Source organism: Electrophorus electricus, chromosome 3 (genome assembly GCF_041902795.1).
Source record: "Electrophorus electricus isolate QZ-2024a chromosome 3, ASM4190279v1, whole genome shotgun sequence".
Taxonomy (NCBI): Eukaryota; Metazoa; Chordata; class Actinopteri; order Gymnotiformes; family Gymnotidae; genus Electrophorus; species Electrophorus electricus.
The window spans coordinates 32,605,950-32,624,715 of NC_137499.1; the positions used below are offsets into that span (position 1 = coordinate 32,605,950).

Below are 18,766 nucleotides of genomic sequence, written 5' to 3' on the forward strand. Positions count from 1 at the left end.
CGTCTCCCACTAATGTGGTTGTGGGTAAGATTAAGGTCCGATCTGCCGTGCTGGGCATGAGGAAATGGAGAGTTCCCCCCACCAGAACCACCCTGCATTAGCTCAGCTCGTGGCTAGTTCCAGAGCCCATTCCCAGTGCGGGTTAACGGGAGGAACAGTGTGCTTGCTTTGGCCTGACCCTTAGCTACGCTCACACCGCAAGACGGGGTCCGTTACAAAGAGCGGGGGTGTCTCTGCCGTATGTTCAAACATGGCCCGCGTTCCCCACCTCCTCAACTTCAAACGAGTTTCGCCGCACCAGTGGCACTTGTCAATTAGTGAGGTCAGCACGATTAATCAGGCAGAGCTTTGCTTGGAGCTAGGCTAAGTCCCCGGTATGTAGTGATTTAGGGGAAAAGCTTTTAGTCTTCACATTAGTCTATTTTTGAAATCTCTCAAGGCCACATTCATGGGAGGTGTGTGTGTGTGGTAAAACCGCAATGCTCTTTAAAACTCGAAGACATTTTCTCACTCGCTTTCACGTGCACCGCGCCTTTTGAGCTGCTCTACTGTGTGTTGGAGGGCGGCTCATTATATGTATTTGCCTCTTGTCCATTAATAGTTATCTAGTCTTCCGTGAGGCAGGGCTTTAATGCATTCGTTTTCATCGGTACCAAACTCCCCAGTATTTGTTCACGAGGTCGCGGGCCTGTGTGTACACGTGGGTACGCTCGCAAGACAGCCTAAGCCTCTCTGCTCAGGTTTCTACCGCGCATTTGGCACAACGCAAGTTCAACTGATGTGAATAGCTTGTAGAACTAGTGTGATTGGCTAGATGCATATTTCCCTGGTCATTTCCCTGTCTGCCAATAAGATTCTAACTGCCAGTGCAGCTAATTCTGCACACAGTCCATGCTGTGCCATGAATCATTGTATCGCAAACCTAGTGACAAGTGAGAGCCTGTAAAATGTTGTTGTGTAGGTTGTGGTTTTCATTTGGAGAACGCTGTATTTCTTCACCTATTATCTTTGGCCCAGACCTTATAGAAGTAGTAGTGTCAGGGCATTTTTGTGATGCCTTTCTAACTTTGAAGCTTTTGCTTTGTATCCCATGGTAGTCTTAAACTTGTGTTTGTTATTCCAGGTGAAACTGCACGCACTCTGCCATTTTTCTTTATTTTAAAACAACCGGGCATGGTTCATGGTGTGCTAGTAGCTTATTCCTTCAGACTGCTATTATTATTTTCCGTTTATTTTGCTATGGGGGCAAACAAAAACTTGATTGCCACCGATTACCAAGTCTGACTGTACTTCGGTTAGAAGGCAAATCTCTAAAAAAAAATCAAGAGCATTTTTTTTCTCAATATGTAACCTACTTCTCATGTGTTTGTCATTAGTCACGGACAGAAAAGCAATAAATAAACAGCCATTTTACAAAGTGACATTTTGCCAGATTCCCATAAATGTGAACGGGCTCGAACCGTGTTTGCGTATACAAATGGGCCTTCAGCGTTACGGATTGAATCTCCTTTTGGGTGTGGGTTATGATTTATTATTAATTTGGCCTTAAGTTTGATCCGTGCTTATTCGCTGCTTGAAAGCCACACACGAGGACAGAACATGGACGTTAAGCAGAGGCTTTCACTGTAAACAACTGCAGACAGCCACATCCACACGCTACAGTGAGGAACATTAATATAGCACTAATGGGGAAAAGATGAGAGGAGTCCAGCCGGGTGGAGTCCACTCGGACTGGCCACTGGACACCATAGTATTTTAGAAGAATAACACGGTTTGTAGTGAATCACCAGCGGTATGTTTTGGCCTGAGTGCATGTAACCACGCGGTCAAGCAACTGTCAGATTTATGCCACGTGAATAAAATATTCGCATGGTACTTTTTAATACATAATTCGGCGACCAACAAATATGACATAAAATAATTTTCTATATGGGGGCGGCATGTCTGCCGAGTGCAGACTGCAATGGTCAAACACAACCATTTCTTCAAAAGCCTAGGTTCAATCCATTATATGATAATATAGCCTAACTAGGTCTATGCGATTTATTAGCTTTCAATTTCCTATTTTTCTGACTAAATAACTACTCAGTATTCTTCATTAGCATTTCCAACGTGGTGTATAGAGTGTGTTCTTGCAGCTGAACCTGACCGCTGTATGCGCTTCGGGGAAAAAGTGTGTCATCCTGTTTATTTCCTTTTGGTTTTTGGCCTTTTCCAGCCCACGGGGCGTGATGATAACATAGAAATATTGCGGCACCCGCAGTCGACTGCTCCTCTCCAGTGATAGGACCGCAAGGCCCTCGCAACATTTCAGCTGTATGGTGAAGCGACATAACTTCTTGTGTCTGCGTTAATAATGGGTCACTGGTGATTACGCGAGCTACTACGATTTTGGCCGGCATAGTGCACACGAGCACAAATCAATTCGGTTCTCGAGGACCGATGTGCATGTGCCCTGAGGGAGGTAACCCTTAGCGCCTCTACATATGTTGCAGTTGTATATTTTTACTTGTTTGTGCTGAGGGGCGAACACACACACCGAGTCCTGTTGCGGGGTGTTTGTTTTATCTATTTCCTTTGTCCGTCTCTCTCAGTTTTTTCTCATATTAATTCACCATCTCCTCCTTTCCACTCTTTCCATTACTTCTCCCGCTCCTAACCAATGTCTCTCCTTCATTCTGTCGTCTCTCTTTCCCTGTCCTCTGCCAGACGTATGTCCAATAGGACAGAATAATATTTGGACAGGTGTTCCTTTTTAAACATGCTATCCACAAATCCAAGCTTGCAGGGGACCACACTACATCATTCCTGTATTTCCCTTCTTTAAAAAAAAATAAATCTAAGGGAACACGCATAGGCTACGGTACAACCTTGCACACTGATTGTTAATCTGTATTGTTCTCCTTCCGTAATCCCAGACAATAAATATGTTTTGCACCAATTTTCCATTATTTTTTAAACTTTCTTTTTGTTTCCAACAACTGCTGAGACCACATCTGGAAGACAGATGTGTATTCAAGAGCAAGTTGCCTCTCAAGCTCTCTCGCTTTCTCTCTCCACCTCACCCTTTCACTCTTTCCCCTTAGAAACATGAGAGCAACTTCTTTCTCGTCTCTCTCCCTGGGTGGACCACCCACGTATGGAAACGCCTTGCTGTAGAGAAGGCTAGAATACAAAGATTTTTTTTTGACTGATGGCTTTAGCAGACTATCACTTACATCAATATCAAAACCATAACCTGCCCCGACAAACAAGGGAGTGTAAGAGCAAAGGGAATAAGTGACCGAGTGTACAAAGCAGGCATGCTGTTAGAGGAGAGCTATAATTCCACATCTCTGCCTGATGGCTTTCGCTAATGGCCCCAGACACCCTCTCTGAACTTACCCTCACATCTATCTCACGCTCCCACAAATAAAGCCTGAAAATTAGACCCACTACTAGTGTTTCTATAGCTCATGACCTTAAAACCATTACATGTCTTTTAGTTCATTGGGATGAATTCATCCCTTCCATTTCTGTTGTGCATAATTTTTTCATTGCTTTTTTTTTTGAGCCTCAGTCACTTCAGACAAAAACTTTGTTCACGAAATGTGTAAAATCAAGTAATTCATCAATTAATAATGAGCAAAATGAGCAGCAAGATTCTCATGAGTTATTAGTGGATTACTTAAATTATTTAGTTTTATTTTTATGTTTTCATACAGCAACAAAAAGTGTTTTGTAATCCATTTGTAAACAAATCATATACTACAAAGCAATAAGATGTTGACAAAAGACCGGTGGAATACAGATGTTCTTCACTGTAGAACAAAAAGCTATTTAAACAGCATGTGTTGTATGTTTAACATGGGACAGGGATCGCTAATGCAGCAATAGAACAGCTTCCACACAGCGTGTTGTATTCTAATGTTAACTGCAATTAGTTACACGCTTATAGAAGTTATTTAAAAAAAAACAATACAACCTGTACAAATTTACAGTACGTGCAGTAAAAATGACTGTGATAGAAATTTCAAAGCACTGTTATTTAAATTGGTGTTCCTGTTGAAGTGCATGACGAGTTAGCATAAACATGAGCATTGGGGTTGTGTGTGTACTGTACCCTATGAAACAGTTTATCCTATAAACACCTTTTAAATCCAGCCATTATTTGTCATGTAAAATGTTTTAGGTCTGTTCCAACAATAATATTCTTCTCTTCTCTCTTTTCAAGAGATAAGCACCACAAAATACCCTTCTACCATTGACCAGGCATTTCAAAGTCGTGTAAATAAATGAACAGGCTCAAACCTGTGCGGTTAACAAATTTTTCTTGCAAACAATTTCACTTTGTATCATTACTGACAATAGTTTCTACTTTGGTAAGTGCTTGATTATCCCAGGCATTATATAAGTTTTATATTAAGTGAATGTAACTCTTTTTAGCTCAAAAACCTACTCATTGTATAAGAACCAAGCTTGAAAACATACAGTAAACTAATGTAGATTGTTCCATTTGCTCACCTGAGCCCATAGCTTTGTATGAATTTGGGTCTTTGCTAAATTTATGTTCCATAAAGTGTTCTAATGCATATAAGTTATTTTGATTTTGTTTTCTGGGTTTTCTTACGTCTGCCTACCTCAGTGGCCACAGAGCCCACTGTAGCCCCCATTGCGCCTCCAAACATCCCCCCAATGAACATCCCTACAAAGGAACCAATTAAAGTGCTGCCCCTCACCAGGCTGGGCAGCCAGAGCACCCAAGAAACAATGGTATCCCACATCCAGTGCAAGAACGGGGGTGGGGGAGCGGGGGGAGACTCACTGAGGTCCTCCTCTACCTCCAGATCTTCTGTTTTTCCCTCAGCTTCCTCCTCGATCCTTTCCTCCTCTGTCAGTGAGTCTTCCTCCTCTGCACCTCTTTTCCTCCTCACAATGGACAGATCTTCCTCTTCACTCCTTTCTGCCCACTCCTCAATTCCATATCTCTCCTTCGCTCTCCCCTCCATCCGGAAGAGTGGAGGTAAGGTGTAGAATTCCTCCCCACTCTCTTTCACCATCTCATCGACCTTCTCCATCAGCTTCTCCACACTGTCTCTCTCTTTTGCCCCGATCTCCCCTTCTGCTCCGAGCCCAAACACATGGTAGCGGTCCCCACACCTCTCCACCAGTTCCTGCAGGTCTGTGCGCTCTGTACTAAGGTGGTCCTCCAGGGTTTGATCCTTTGGAAGCTTGTCTGTGTGAGTGAAGAGAATAATTGTGTGCTTGCTTATAGCTGCTCGGCCATATACCTTCTCTAAGGCATCTAGAGTTTGGAGCTCCAGTTTGTTTGACTGATGCACAGAGACACACAGGAGGAATGCATGGGGTCCCGGGGCAGACAGGGATTCACAGTGAGCAAGCTGGCGCCGCACTTCCTCTGGGGAGCACTCTGAGTAGAACCAGTCGGGAGTGTCCACCACAGCAAGCTGAAACAAATAGTCAAAGTTGATACTGAGGAATCAATTAAACTTGATATTGAGCAAAAATTATCAAAAGGGTCAATTATAATACATACAAAATAAAAAATTTAAAATGTGGCATTTCTTGTAAATTATGATTTAAAAAATGGCAGAATTGTCAGGAAGATGTGACCTCTGACCTGTCTCCCTGCCCTGGTCACACATTTCTTCTCACACTTCATGGTAACTGGTTTCTCAGAGGTGGTGTCACAGCGGGTTTCAAACACTGGGCAGCCGAGGACGGTATTACCCACACTGCTCTTCCCTGTGCCGGCCCAGCCCAGCAACACCAGCCTCAAGTCACCCTCTATATACATACATATACACACACACACACACACACACACACACACACACACACACACAAACAGCCCCCATATTTTTCATGGATGACTATTTCTGAACCGGTGTCAGTGGTGCTTTAAAGCAACTTTTGAAAAATGCAAGATAGGTTAATGCATTTATTTCAACACATATGATAATCTAAATTTAGAACCTCATTAATATATATTATTTTCAGCAACATTTAAGCAATTTGCTGTAACTATTTAAATTTTAAATTATTTAATAAATATTTAAAGGATTAAATATATATTTTACACTATGCAAATTCTGTTGTATAAGGGGATTTTTTTTCCAAACATTGTAATATTTCAAACAATTCAACACTGAACCATATGTTTTCAGATAATTTTCTTTATAGTTTGCAGTGAGTATTATTCCATTCTTTGTGAAGATCTTCATACACAAATTTGAACATTTCCAATATCTTGATCCAAACTTTAAAAAATCCATAAGGCAACAGCTGTTTTGTGGTCTTATTTGCTTTTGTTTATTTTAATTATTCATAGGCAGCAGGACTCTGAAAACTAAATTTTTAGTCTTTGCTTCTTTAAGAGGGTCTCAAGGCTTGGCCGCTTCCACGCCCTATGATGGAGCAACAGCACCATCTACTGACAACGGAGACACACCATATTGTTGAAATAATTAAGATAAATAATAGTCCCTTTTCAAATATATCGTTATCAAATAGCAGTTTAAGGATAACTAATACATTGCCAAATGTCAAATATCAGGCCAATATGTATGCTTTATTACAAAACAGCCTAAACTGATCCAATGGCATTTGTTAAAGCCAGGCTGGTTTTAGCCCTGAGCTAAGGTGTTGTCTTAAAGCTCCTGACAAAAGCTTATGCAGGTGTGCTTTGTACATATTTTCCTTTGTGTAACACAGCTTAGTTTTAATAGTTCCTCTCTCTCTTTAATGGTGCACTTCTTTCCAAGTTTTATAATATGTACCCTGATCTTCATTGGAACAACACTCAGAAGACACCAGGCCCTGTTTGGTGTACACAAAACATCAATACTTGCACAAAACAGTAATTGTACTTTCGACTCTACAGGTGCAATTCTATCTAACCCCCACAAAACTGTCCCTTGGCATGAGATATGACAGCGAAAGCATTAGTGAGGGTAAAACCACTAATGGTAACAGAACAAATGAACCTCTACCTTCTTCCACAGGATCACTTAGTCTGCTCTTCTCCATCTCCCCTTCCATCCCATGAGCTTTGCTCTGTGCTGTAGTGTCCTCCATGGTCTGCAGGTGAAACCACAAGGCACATCCAATTTGCAAAATGCAAGTTAAGAGCTTAATAAAGTACCTCTATTACGGCATAATACATGGTTATAACCACTATTGCAGTGTGGTGGGTGTGTGAGCAGTGTGGGAAAGAGAGGAGACAGAGGAGAGGATTGGCAGAGGAATGGAGGATGGGCTCTGCTCATATGACTCAGCACAACATAATTTGTATATACACCAAGCTCTACATTTAGAATATTGGACTTTCAGTACTTCAATGTTACAAGACCTTCCCATATATTCTACTTTCTGTTGATATAAAATAAGATAACATAGATAGGTTCTATATTCAGATATTGAGTCCTAGTTGTGTATTTTGATGCGCCATAATATGCCATTAAAGCTTAAAAAACAACCCCCAAAAAACCCCCACACTGAATAGTGACTAACAACACATGCTTTAAAGAGTTTAAAGCTTACCTCTGAGCGAGAGATTTGCGTTAGTGTCCTTGTGTTGTAGTGTGTTAGAGCTTTGTTCCACAGCACTTCCTCGTTCTCTTGCGACTACTGTGCTGTACTAGCAAAAAAAAAAAAAAAAAAAAAAAAAAAAAAAAAGCACAGGAGAAAGTCTCCTAGACACATGACTTTTAGTGCGTACTGTCTTTTTCCCCTCTCATGCCGTCTCTCTCACTCAAACTGTTCACTGGTTTGTATCTTAATGCACATCCATGAGAAACTGTTTTAAGTCTAAGCTTTGGGACCAGACACAGGAAGTCACACATAGCTAAACCATGTTGACTCCGCTCATTTTTTTTTCCTGTTCAAACATTCCGGTTTAAGGCGGGGTTTTTCTGAAGTACTGGACTAACTGTTAGTTTAGGCCAAAGGTATTATGCTAAGTTAGACGTCTTGTAAAGATAAATGTTGTTTATTTACGTGTCTTAACTGATGCGTCAAAATTCAAAATGCAAGCGGGGTGGGGTTGAGACGCTGTAGACATTTTAGAAATACCTATGCAAGTGAAATAACGAGGTGAACAATGCGATTTTTTTTATTCAAATGTTTGAACCCGAACGATAAAAAATATATATATATGTAATCCATAACTACTCCATTGGCAAACAAACGACTTCCTCAGTTCACCTGTCATCTAATGAACCCAGACACCAATTTCTTGCCGGTTTCGGCCAATGTGTTAATGAAAATGAATTACAGACATATGCTTATAAATGTAGGTATTTCAACTGTTTTGGTGACACTTTAAAAATGATTTCATACATACCTTTACTATAAACAAATTATAACATTTAAAATCATATTAAATTTTTACAAATACAAAACTCTACGTGAGACAATAAAATGACTACTGCAGTTAAACTGCTGTTTCTTTATATTAACTTAATGGTAAATTAATAAAATCAGCCTTGGGCCCTGACATGAAACTGTACACGTTTGCATAAAAATAAATTGCTCTGGATGTAATGAATGTATGTAAGTTCAATAAGAATACTAACAAATTCTCATACAAGACACACTCACACAAACATACACACATGCACAGACCAAAACATTGTTACTGTAAAACCCAGCGATCCCACAGTCGTGTTCTTCAAAATAGGATTCCTGATTCCTTCTTTTTAAAAAAGTACAATTAAAAAATATCTAATGTTTTAAAATTGCCTTTAAAAACCTGTCTATGACGATAAATGTCGTTTTTGACCCAGATTTGACTGGGCATGGCTAAAAAAAAACAACCAAACAAACAAACAAAAAACACCCTTCTGTCAGACTTTTTGTTTGATGCCACTAAAAGCGAGTCCTGTGTGGTGAAGGAGGCCTGCTTCTGGTGAAGTACAGCTGGGGCAGTGCCATCTGGCCTCAAGATAGAGGCTTCATAGTCCTGGCATTATGTAAGCTATATTGTCCAGGGTGTTTGACTGAAAAAAAAGGAAAAGCATGCTTTAGGCAAGTGTTTCAAAAGATGTCATGCTCACTAGCACATACCCTAAAAGTTAATCTTTTCTAAGCGTCTTACCAGGACACTGCGAGGACAGCCGTTGAGCTGGGGCACCTGGGCAGTGAGACAGGTCAGTGGACCAAGCGCACATAAAATGGAGTCTAAAAGGACAGAGAGGCTGCCGGACACTGCCACCATTCCCTACAGATAGAGGAGGAGCGAGGCCAAATTAGCACACACAGGCAGCGGCTTCTGCTCATGGATAGATACCCCTTGACTGTACACTATGAACCTGCTTCTGGCTTATTTACCATGCCCAGTTTATTCTAGACTATCCTCTATGGATGGAAGTTTGTTTGGTGGTGTGACTTCCTAGCTTTTGTGACATTGCTTCGATTACATCCTTCAAAAAAAAGAGACCAATAAATGTACAGATATATAGACACAGATCTTTATGTTCACTGTAGAGCAAGCGCTCTCCATGTTATATTAATATGGTTGGTGTATTACCCTTATGTACAGTGTGTAGATGTGCTGCTGTTATTTGTTCCATGAGCTCATTGCCAGTCTTGATTTTGTGTAGTGTAGTTTTATTCTCTTATTTGTTCTATTAGTTGACCAATGTTGTAAGAACTTAAAAAAACAAAACAAACGAAAGTTCATGTGATCACTAGACACAAAAAGTAACATGCCCACAAATCTCAATATCATTATGTGCTATGGTGTTGCTATCAACCCCCCCCTCCCCACCTCGAAAGAAAACCCACAACCCTTGCCCTTTCCATAACATGCCAACCTTAAAGATAGGTCAGACTATAAACATAATATAGAATAGTATAATAATAGTATAATAAGTCATTTTCTATGTAATTTGGCTTAAATCATTTTTCCATATGCTAACCTCGGTCTCTTGTAGCCGGTGGCCAATGAGGGAGAGGGACTCTCCCAGAAGCTGTAGGTGAGCAGCAGCATCAATGGGATCCACCTCTGGCACCCGTGCCGGAGAGAGAGACATGGCTAGAGAAGAGCGTCCTGCAGAGGTTAGCCCCGCCCCCAAGCCCACGCCCTTACTGGAGCCTGACATGGGGCACGACCCAGGAGACACAGAGCAAATCAACAGAGCAGAAGAAACACATGACACGCAGCTGCAGGAGACAAGGTACACTAACTATATACCAAGATGACTTGCATTTTAATCCAGTTTAGCTTCAAATGATAAACTGTTATGCATGTAGGACCAATAAAAAAAAGACCTCATTAAGAAATCATAGTAATGAAGCCACGTGTGCAGGTGATGGCTGCTACCTTTGCTTTTGCTCTCTGATGAGGAGCTCTTCTGCCTGATTGTAGAGGCCTCAGCTTTGTTCTGCTTATGTTGAAGATACTGAGCTTTCTGCTTCCAGACCTGCAGACACATGCAAGCATTATTCAACTGACAAGAACAAACATCAACACCACTCAATTTCGCCATGCAGTAGAAACAAGGTAGATTAAGCTGATTTTGACCTGCTTGTCTTTTTCAGGCAGCTGCTTCCAAACCTCTGCAAGCTTCTTACTCAGTTCCCCAAATACTACAGAGCAAAAGGACAAAGTAAAAGATGATGTACAGATGTTGGTATTGATGTGATGCTTCTACTCACTACATCAAACAACCCAAAACATGATTGCATCCCTTTATTCTGCAGCATGTCATTTTATAAAGTCAGAAACTGTCCATAAAGAGTGGTACTGAGAGAAAGAACTGCACGCGTTTCACTCAGCACCCACCGAGGCCAGGCTGCTCAGCATTTATATTGACCCTGTATTCTTTGCAGAACACCTGGTATGCTGTTGTATTCTTCTTCTTTGGCTAAATGAATCAAGCAGACACACATTAATATTACACAAACATAACACTGTGGATTCATGTGAGCAAGGTAAGTGCTATGCTGTTGATACTGGGACATGGTGCTCCGAAGTAGTGGCAGAATAAAGCTCAGAAGTCTCCATTTTACCTTGTCATGCTTGTCCCGCTCCTTCTCCTCTTTCTTTTTCTTCTTCTCAATCATCAGGTCACTGCTGTGATGATGATGGGAGGAGATTGGTGGTGGCATGGCATACATCACTCCTGAAGTGCTATGATTGGATGAGCTGTGAGAATGGGAGTGGCTTCTGGATGTATCCCCTGCCGAAAACAACAACAACAACAACGACAACCAAAATGTTTTTTTTTTTTTATAATAAATCTCATAATGGGGAAAAATGTTTGAGCTCCTGGAATGCCGGAAATGCTCACCTGTGTGCCCCTTCTTCCCGGCACTTCCTCCTTTGCTGTGCTTCTTCTCCTTCGAGCTTTTGTCCTTGTCCCTATCCTTCTCTTTTTCTTTTTTCTTTTTGCTCTTCTTACTCTTTTTCTTTTTTTTGGAGATGTGCGTGTAGGAGTCATCAATGACAAGCTCGCCTGCTTCCAGCTCCCCTCCTGAAGATGAACTGTCTCCTCCCAGTCCTAAAGACCCACCATAGTGCCCTAACAGGTAGGTTTTGTAATAAGAATACAAACAAATGCCAATGCATAATTAACCATTACATAAACCACAAGCAATTATCCAAGGTAGCAACCCTTACTTAGTATTATCTTTGCACATGACCCGATCATTAACTATATTTCCCTTTGCCAATATCATAAGTGTCTTATCAGAGTTAATCAACTGAGTGATAGTAGTATGTACTGGTAGTTAATCAGGAACGTTAGTATACAACACTACATAAATAGAGCTGTTTCCATGCATCCCAATCCTGACGCTATGCTAAGAATCATTGTGGTGGTGAGGTTCCTCTCACCCTCCACTTCCACTTCCTTCCCCACCACAGGCAGCGGCTCTCGACTGTGCTGCTTCTTCTTTGGCAGCTTGGACGATGTCGTCCGCTCCCTGTCCTTCTCCTTCTTCATCCCCCCTTTCTTCACACCAGAGGAGGAGTGGTGTCCCGAGGAGGAAGTGTGCAGTGGGAAGGAGAAGCCCTCATTAGGCCCCACTCCCTCGTTCTTCTCTTTGGGCGAGAGGATGAGCTTCATCTTCAGCCCCTCAGCCTCTCGGAGAGTGAGCGGTTCGCCCCTCCCTGCACCACCATGAAACAGGGATGATTTGGAGGAAGAAGATGAGGACGAAGAGTGCTTCTTGGAGGACAAGGACGATGCCAGTGGGCGGGAGTGGGAGAAGGAGTGACCACTTTTGTTTCCGCCTTCCCGCTTGCGGTCTTTGGAGGATGAGTGCGAGGAGTGTGGGGGGTAAGAGGGCTTTTTGTGCAGGTGGGGGCTTGGCTCAGAGCCCGTGGCCATAGGAGAGGTGATGGCCTGCAAGAGACCCATAGCGGTATCTGCAGAGTGGGCTGGCTGTGAGGAGGATGAAGATGACAGCGAGGGAGAGTGGTCGGAAGACTTGCGTTTCTTCTTATGAGGAGGAGGACCGGAGCCATGGTGGTCTGAGAAAATTTTGAATGCAAAAAGCTAAAAAAAAAAACTACTGTCATCTGTGACAATACTAGCTAATATTTTAAAACTATTACTTATGCATGGTAGAGTGCCATGTTGCTGCAGACATAAAGCAATTTTCACCAGGTATTAAAAATGTTTTGCAGTTTAAAAATATGATTGATTCCTATTCTAAACAGGTTTAGGCTAAGAACAAAGTATATTCCACCACTGTTCTGCACTCTTTTCTGTGAAATGCAGTATCAGGGTAACAATACATTATGCCTTAAGAATTGCTATAAAAATTGTAGAGAATTGTTATAAAAATAATACAGTGGAAAAAAAAAGGTTTTATCTAAATAGGTCAAATGAATTAATGTTTCTCTCTTCAAATATGCATATTAATTTTGTCTCTCTGACAATTTTTTAATTTGAATCATTGAGAAAACAATCTCTCCTCTCTGTCAAGCCTACCTCTGTAGTAGCAGTCATCACTCGAGTGCTTCTTCTTTTTCTTGTGTGAATCACCCCCCATCAAAAACAATTCTGACTCCTAATTATTAGCAAACAAATCAGGATTAGGTGAAGAAAAAAAAGAATGAAATTGATATCTAATGGCAAAAAATCCACCATTCTACCAGAAATTCACTGAAGCTACACTTAGAATACCAGATGCCACCTGGAATGAAGGGGAGTAAAATAAGATCGCATGAAGACCCCATTCAATCCAAATGCCATATCTATATAGGTAACGTTACATCAAGTTGCATGTTTTCCAATTTACCAACAACGTGATGAATACTATGTCACTGTGTTGGTGCTTAACAGGAGGCAGATAATAGTAGTTAATACACTATGCATAATACACAAATGTAAACAACCATGTAGTGTTACATTATGATTATAAGCAACATCATCATAGCAATAACATACATAGAAACTACTTAATCTACTCCTGCTTAGCAGACAACTTGACATGACCATCTAAGGAACTGCATAAGAGCAGTGCAACTTGATGTATACTGTTACCATATCTACCTCCCTGCTGTTACCTTGGAGCGTTTCTTGGAGGTTTTAAGCACCTGCGCTGCAATTTCTTCCTCTTCCCTCAGCAAGTCTTTATATGAACGTCTTTTCTCCCTCTGACTACGACCAGCCACTAGGCCAACTTCACCTTCCAAACCTGGCATCTCTAGAAGTTAAAAAGGGACATTACATATTTTCACAGCCTTTAGCACATGTGCAATTCAAAAGTAATGAATTCTGACTATTCTCACCCATCACTCCTTTCTTCTTCAGCTCCTCAAATGCCATGCTCACCGTTCACTCGACTGGGGTTTGACCAATCAGTGTCTTTGACTGGTAACCCTGTTGCATAATAAAAAGTCGTCAGTTAAATCTTAAAATTTAAGTCAAGTTTTAAAAATTCCTATGTGGCCACTTTGGTAAATAAATAAATAAATAAATTTCAGCTCGAAAAGTATTAAGGAAAGGTGGCTCTGGTATTATCCAGTCATTACAGAGTATAATGTACAATGTTAACTTAACCTGTTAGCTAACAAAAGAGCAAACCATTTTATAACGGCATATAAAATATTTAACTACTTGTAGCTAGACAGTTATACGTTTTAACAATATCCATTCCCAGCAGAAAGTTAGCTAGCTAGCGTTAGCTAGGTTGGACCAAAAGTTGACAACTTGAAGTATTGTCAAAGTTTTTCTTTCACGTCCAAGTACGGTATACAGTGATAAAGTATCTTAGCCTAAATTAGCGAGTTAGGAAGACCAAATACCGTTCAAATACAATTCTGGGTGTATTTTTTTTCTGTGACAACTTGCTACACATGGAGAGGTCTGAGACGGAAAAGCTGCGATACTGTGAGGATGAAAGATACATTTTGCGGTTACCAATTTTACCCCATTGTCAATACAGCCTAGCATCATGGTTTGCATCCAATCACACGAAACTAATTACTCGTGAAATTAAAGAGCGAACTGAAGTTCGTAGTTAATTGAGTGTATATTTCCCGCCTACTTTCGAAAAGATACACAAACACACCCCCTTCGCTCCATCGGGGTCTACTCTGCCTTGTTTGAAGTAAAGGGATTCAAACAGCTGAGGCTGTGCTACACGTAGCCGGCTAGTTCTGCGATGACAACCCGTGGCTTCCGCTCATGAAGGCCGAAACAGGGTTACAATTAAATAAATGAACGTTTTGCTGTGCGTTTCACCTCCTTACTACAGTACTGTGAATACAGTGCGGAAAGCAGCTTTTTTTAACAGAACAGAAAATTGCTTAATCTTGAATTAAATAATAAAATTACCTTCACCGATCCCTCAATTTAAACGGCGCCAGACGCCATCTTTGATTTCAGTCAACAACAAAGCGTGAAGCAGAGAGGAGGGTCTAGCAACCGAACCATCATATCCCAACAATGAATACCATCCGCTACATTTTGACATGAAAACAAGCGGTTACGGAAAAATCTAATATATAGTTAACTGCTATGCGGGTATTTAATATATGATTTGCAATATACAAACGTACAACGTTAGGTCATAAAAGACACAACGAACTGAATCGATTGAACAAATATTTGGGCATTTTTATTGTCAGTGTGGTACAAGTTTATACATTTGAAAAAATGGGGTACAGTGAACAATAAGGACTTTCAACAGATCTACATGCAAAACAGAAAGGCATATATACATATATATATATATATATATATATATATATATATATATATATATATATATATATATATATATATATAATTTTCCTTTTTCTTTTTTAAATTAAAGGGGTAAACATATGAGTGAAGGCAATTCATCAATTCATTTAGTCATATTCCTTGTACAGCAACTAACTAAAATTATACAGCATTATGGTCACACATAAATAAATATCTCAGGATTTGTATTTTTATGCAGCCCTCTTCCAGCTTCCTGTAAGCCTTCTGCTATTCCACATTCCATCTTTTTCTACCTGTCTCCCATATTTTGCATCTGTATACTTAGAGATGTGAAACTGGCCAGCAGATCAGTCACCTCATCCACCTGTGAATTGCAGACGCACAGAGTTACATAAAATCAGCTGAAAGTAGCCGACAAGCAAGCTGTGTACCTTCAACCATTCCTCTAAATGCAAGAGCTGAACTCAGTTACCTCTGGAATAGAGAAAATGAGGGCAGAAATCTGAACATAACTACAGTGGAAATGCAATAGGCCCAAGGGACACCAAGGCCTCTCTACAGCATGGAATTCAGGAAATGCCCTGAGAGCTATTTCAGCATTTAGGTGCTACCACTACATTTTGGACAGATATGTACAATGGCTTTCAATAGTAATGTTCTGACTAATAGGAGTGGCTATATAACAGTCATATAAATGCATTTTTAAAGACACTAGACTCATTTACTGACATTCACTTTACTATCCATTCCTATTGTTTCCCCTCAGGCTCTGCAAACTGGATAGACAAGTGCCATAGTTGTTGCCTACAGCACATGCTGTAGGAAAACCAGCAAACTCTTAAGCTCCCCGTGTGGTTATTACCTGTTCTTTAGTACAGGTGTGTTGTAGTTGGGTAGAAATATGCTCCAGTTTCTCTCGCTCCTCCCTCTGTCCCATGATATTCAGGTACTCCCGCAGCATTTGAATGATCTACATAAATATGGTGTTTCAGAAAGGGTAAAGGGAGGTGCTGTGTTAACAACACATTTAGAGGAATATGTTATAATTCTAACAATCTAAAAGCTTTCTATTTTGCTTTTTCTGCTTCATATGCCTTCACGGGAGATGGATGGAACATTAATTTCAGCTTCATCACACCATTGGGTGACTAGGGCCTGCTAAACCATGGATACACTTAAAAACTACAGCTGTTCTAATGTAAAAGCTGACCATCTTTTCCGTTACCTGTTTAAGCCTATAATAACAAGCTTAGTAACCACCTCCAAATACTGCACAATGTGAAAATGTCCCCAACTCTGAAACTATGCATAATGTTATCATTAAAATCCACACTAGCACTAGATTGCAAGAGTTTCATTGTACTACCAATTTAAATTGAATCACAAAACAATTAGTTGAGTGAATAACAGGAAGCCTGTGGGGCACAGGGCAGCTGCTACATTGCTGGAGAAATAATCTTTCAAGCACTGTAACCTGAGTGACTTCTCCTCGCAAGGTTTCCAAACTACGTGATTCTCCCTCCTGTAAGATGTTGAGCTTGGAGCGGGCAAGATGTAGAGGGGTCCTTCCTGCGCGATCCAAGGCATCTACACGGGCACCTAAAAAACCACTCTAAATTATTACTGGCTCAGATGTGAGTGCTTGTATGTGATCAGTAGAGCGCATGCATGGTGCAGCATTAAGTGAATTGTGGACATCTGCATAACCTTTAATTCTTATTAATTTCCCTTCTATTCAAGTCTTACCCCCTCTCAGTAAGGTAGTGATGACAGGCACATGGTTGGTACAGGCAGCTGTGGAGGCAGTTCAAACCAACATTAGTTCAAAAATACTTAACTGCACTAGTTGGTTTGTTTTTTTTTACTTTAGGGAAATGTAGAATTGCATTCTGTAATTCTGATTCAAGAATAGGGACTGCACAGTTTTAAATACCTGACATTATTATTAATTGATTTCCTTACCAAGATGCAATGGAGTGTTTCCAAGGCTATCTCTCTGGTTTGGGTCAGCACCATAGCTCAACAACATCTGAACTAGATTGTTAAAGACACAACAGAAAATCATCTACATTGCAAAGTATACTGTGACGAGAACATGCCAGAATCTCCTGGTCATTCCAAGGCATTCCGAGTGCTGCTCTCTCAGACAGTCAGCCTTACCAATGCTCTCATTGCCATTACATGAGGAGAAGTGTAATGCCGTTCTTCCCTTGTCATCTGCAGCACAAGGGTCAATGCCGTCCTGCAGCAGTCTACGAACTAAAGAAACAAAGTTCAAATATGTGGCAATATATATATATATATATATATATATATATATATATATATATATATATATATATATATATATATATATATATATATATATATATAAAAAACACACACACGCATTCATGCACTTCCTACCAGTGTCAATGTCGTTTCCATTGGCTGCTTCTCTGAGCCTCTTCACAGCTAAAAAGAAAGCAGTGGGGGGAAAAGGAAGCTGATAAAGAACAGGCCTACTGAGGTCTGGATTCACATCACTGGTTACTGAAAAGTGTTGCAGTTCAACAGCTGCAAAAACCGTTGCAATTAGGTATACGTTTTAGTTTAAAGCATACCATAAATGTCTTTTCCTATAGGTCCCAAGTTCCGCCTAATTCTTCCGAGCCTTCTTCCTTTGGTGGACATCTTCCCCGGCTTGCTCGTAGCACCCACTTCTGTCTGCAGTAATGCACCTGGCGTCCATAATGAGTGTATGTATCGAAGGTTTCTCTCCGCTGACTGTCCGGTCCGGTGTAGTCTCAGGGTGCTCAAGGTATCAAAGCCAGAGAATCCGATTCCAGATGTGGCTCCCACAGCCATGCGCGTCCCGTCCTCGCTTTTCTCGGAGTCTTTCAATGGCGCATTCCGTACTGTGTATTCGCCTTGGGAACTAGACCGTTCATCCTCAGAGGCTGCTGTGGCAATTCGACTCCACCCGTCCATTCTTATGAAGTCATTTAACAAAAAAGACTATAAGTTTGTTTCCTTGCATTACTGGATCATAGTTACTACTGATGTGTTGTTTATACAGTCCATTAGCTGCGCAGTGAATCTGAAAATAATATTGCATCAACCTACCTCAGTACCTACGTGTTTGCATATATTCCACGGTTAGGCGCTACATTACTTGGTCAATTTACCAATGGGGAAACAAGACTGCTCTATTTCCCATTCTGGTTCAATATCGATATATTGATCAACTGTTCAGTTGTATGATAGAGCCAAAATGTCGTCCGTTTCATGTTAGTGCTGTCCTCCAATAAGACACACGGCAATTGCTCAAACATTAGCCAATCACTAAGGTCCTTAGTGTTCTTTCACCCAATTGGAAACCGAAACTACGTATACACGTAGCCCACGGAAGCGCTGGAGATTTCGATTGAAAAATCGCTCAAAGGTTGGATGTGTAACGTGCCGAGCTTTCTCCTACGTTTTTAACTTACTCATAGCATTCTGGAATTTTTAATAACTTTATAATCAGCTAGTATATGTATTATGTAGGTACTACCCTCCTTTATGGCTCTTAAAAATCATGAAACGCAAAAACTATTCATATAATCAGATATGTATCTTGT

At 40.7% G+C, this 18,766-nt stretch overlaps 3 protein-coding genes across 8 annotated transcripts; all 3 read right to left on the reverse strand.

Annotated features, from left to right (window-relative positions):
* Positions 1 to 3,652: 3,652 nt before the first annotated feature.
* On the reverse strand, positions 3,653 to 7,692 carry si:dkeyp-69e1.8 (GTPase IMAP family member 7). The gene is made up of 4 exons (XM_027003335.3): positions 7,543 to 7,692; positions 6,993 to 7,080; positions 5,621 to 5,787; positions 3,653 to 5,447 (listed from the first exon to the last, which is right to left on the reverse strand). The coding sequence occupies exons 2-4, from the start codon at positions 7,075 to 7,077 to the stop codon at positions 4,578 to 4,580; spliced, it is 1,122 nt and encodes a 373-aa protein (XP_026859136.2). The 5' UTR covers positions 7,078 to 7,080; positions 7,543 to 7,692; the 3' UTR covers positions 3,653 to 4,577.
* Positions 7,693 to 8,097: 405 nt separating this feature from the next.
* hmgxb4a (HMG box domain containing 4a) lies at positions 8,098 to 14,880 on the reverse strand. Of its 5 annotated transcripts, none has more exons than XM_027003415.3 (13): positions 14,793 to 14,880; positions 13,745 to 13,835; positions 13,550 to 13,659; positions 12,942 to 13,020; positions 11,840 to 12,478; positions 11,295 to 11,525; positions 11,014 to 11,183; positions 10,787 to 10,868; positions 10,526 to 10,590; positions 10,325 to 10,424; positions 9,921 to 10,096; positions 9,098 to 9,220; positions 8,098 to 8,999 (listed from the first exon to the last, which is right to left on the reverse strand). In XM_027003415.3, exons 2-13 carry the CDS (start codon positions 13,779 to 13,781, stop codon positions 8,955 to 8,957), a joined length of 1,857 nt encoding a protein of 618 aa, XP_026859216.2. In that variant the 5' UTR covers positions 13,782 to 13,835; positions 14,793 to 14,880; the 3' UTR covers positions 8,098 to 8,954. The 5 variants fall into 5 exon arrangements, with proteins under 5 accessions (XP_026859216.2, XP_026859215.2, XP_081567295.1 ...); XM_027003414.3 differs by having other exon boundaries at positions 13,520 to 13,659; XM_081711169.1 differs by lacking the exon at positions 14,793 to 14,880 and adding an exon at positions 14,261 to 14,765 and having other exon boundaries at positions 13,520 to 13,659.
* Positions 14,881 to 15,272: 392 nt separating this feature from the next.
* Positions 15,273 to 18,452, reverse strand: ankrd54 (ankyrin repeat domain 54). Of its 2 annotated transcripts, XM_035527583.2 has the most exons (9): positions 18,270 to 18,452; positions 17,768 to 18,135; positions 17,571 to 17,618; positions 17,325 to 17,423; positions 17,127 to 17,198; positions 16,911 to 16,958; positions 16,639 to 16,763; positions 16,027 to 16,134; positions 15,273 to 15,528 (listed from the first exon to the last, which is right to left on the reverse strand). In XM_035527583.2, the coding sequence occupies exons 2-9, from the start codon at positions 18,132 to 18,134 to the stop codon at positions 15,454 to 15,456; spliced, it is 942 nt and encodes a 313-aa protein (XP_035383476.1). In that variant the 5' UTR covers position 18,135; positions 18,270 to 18,452; the 3' UTR covers positions 15,273 to 15,453. The 2 variants fall into 2 exon arrangements, with proteins under 2 accessions (XP_035383476.1, XP_035383467.1); XM_035527574.2 differs by having other exon boundaries at positions 17,768 to 18,452.
* Positions 18,453 to 18,766: the final 314 nt, after the last annotated feature.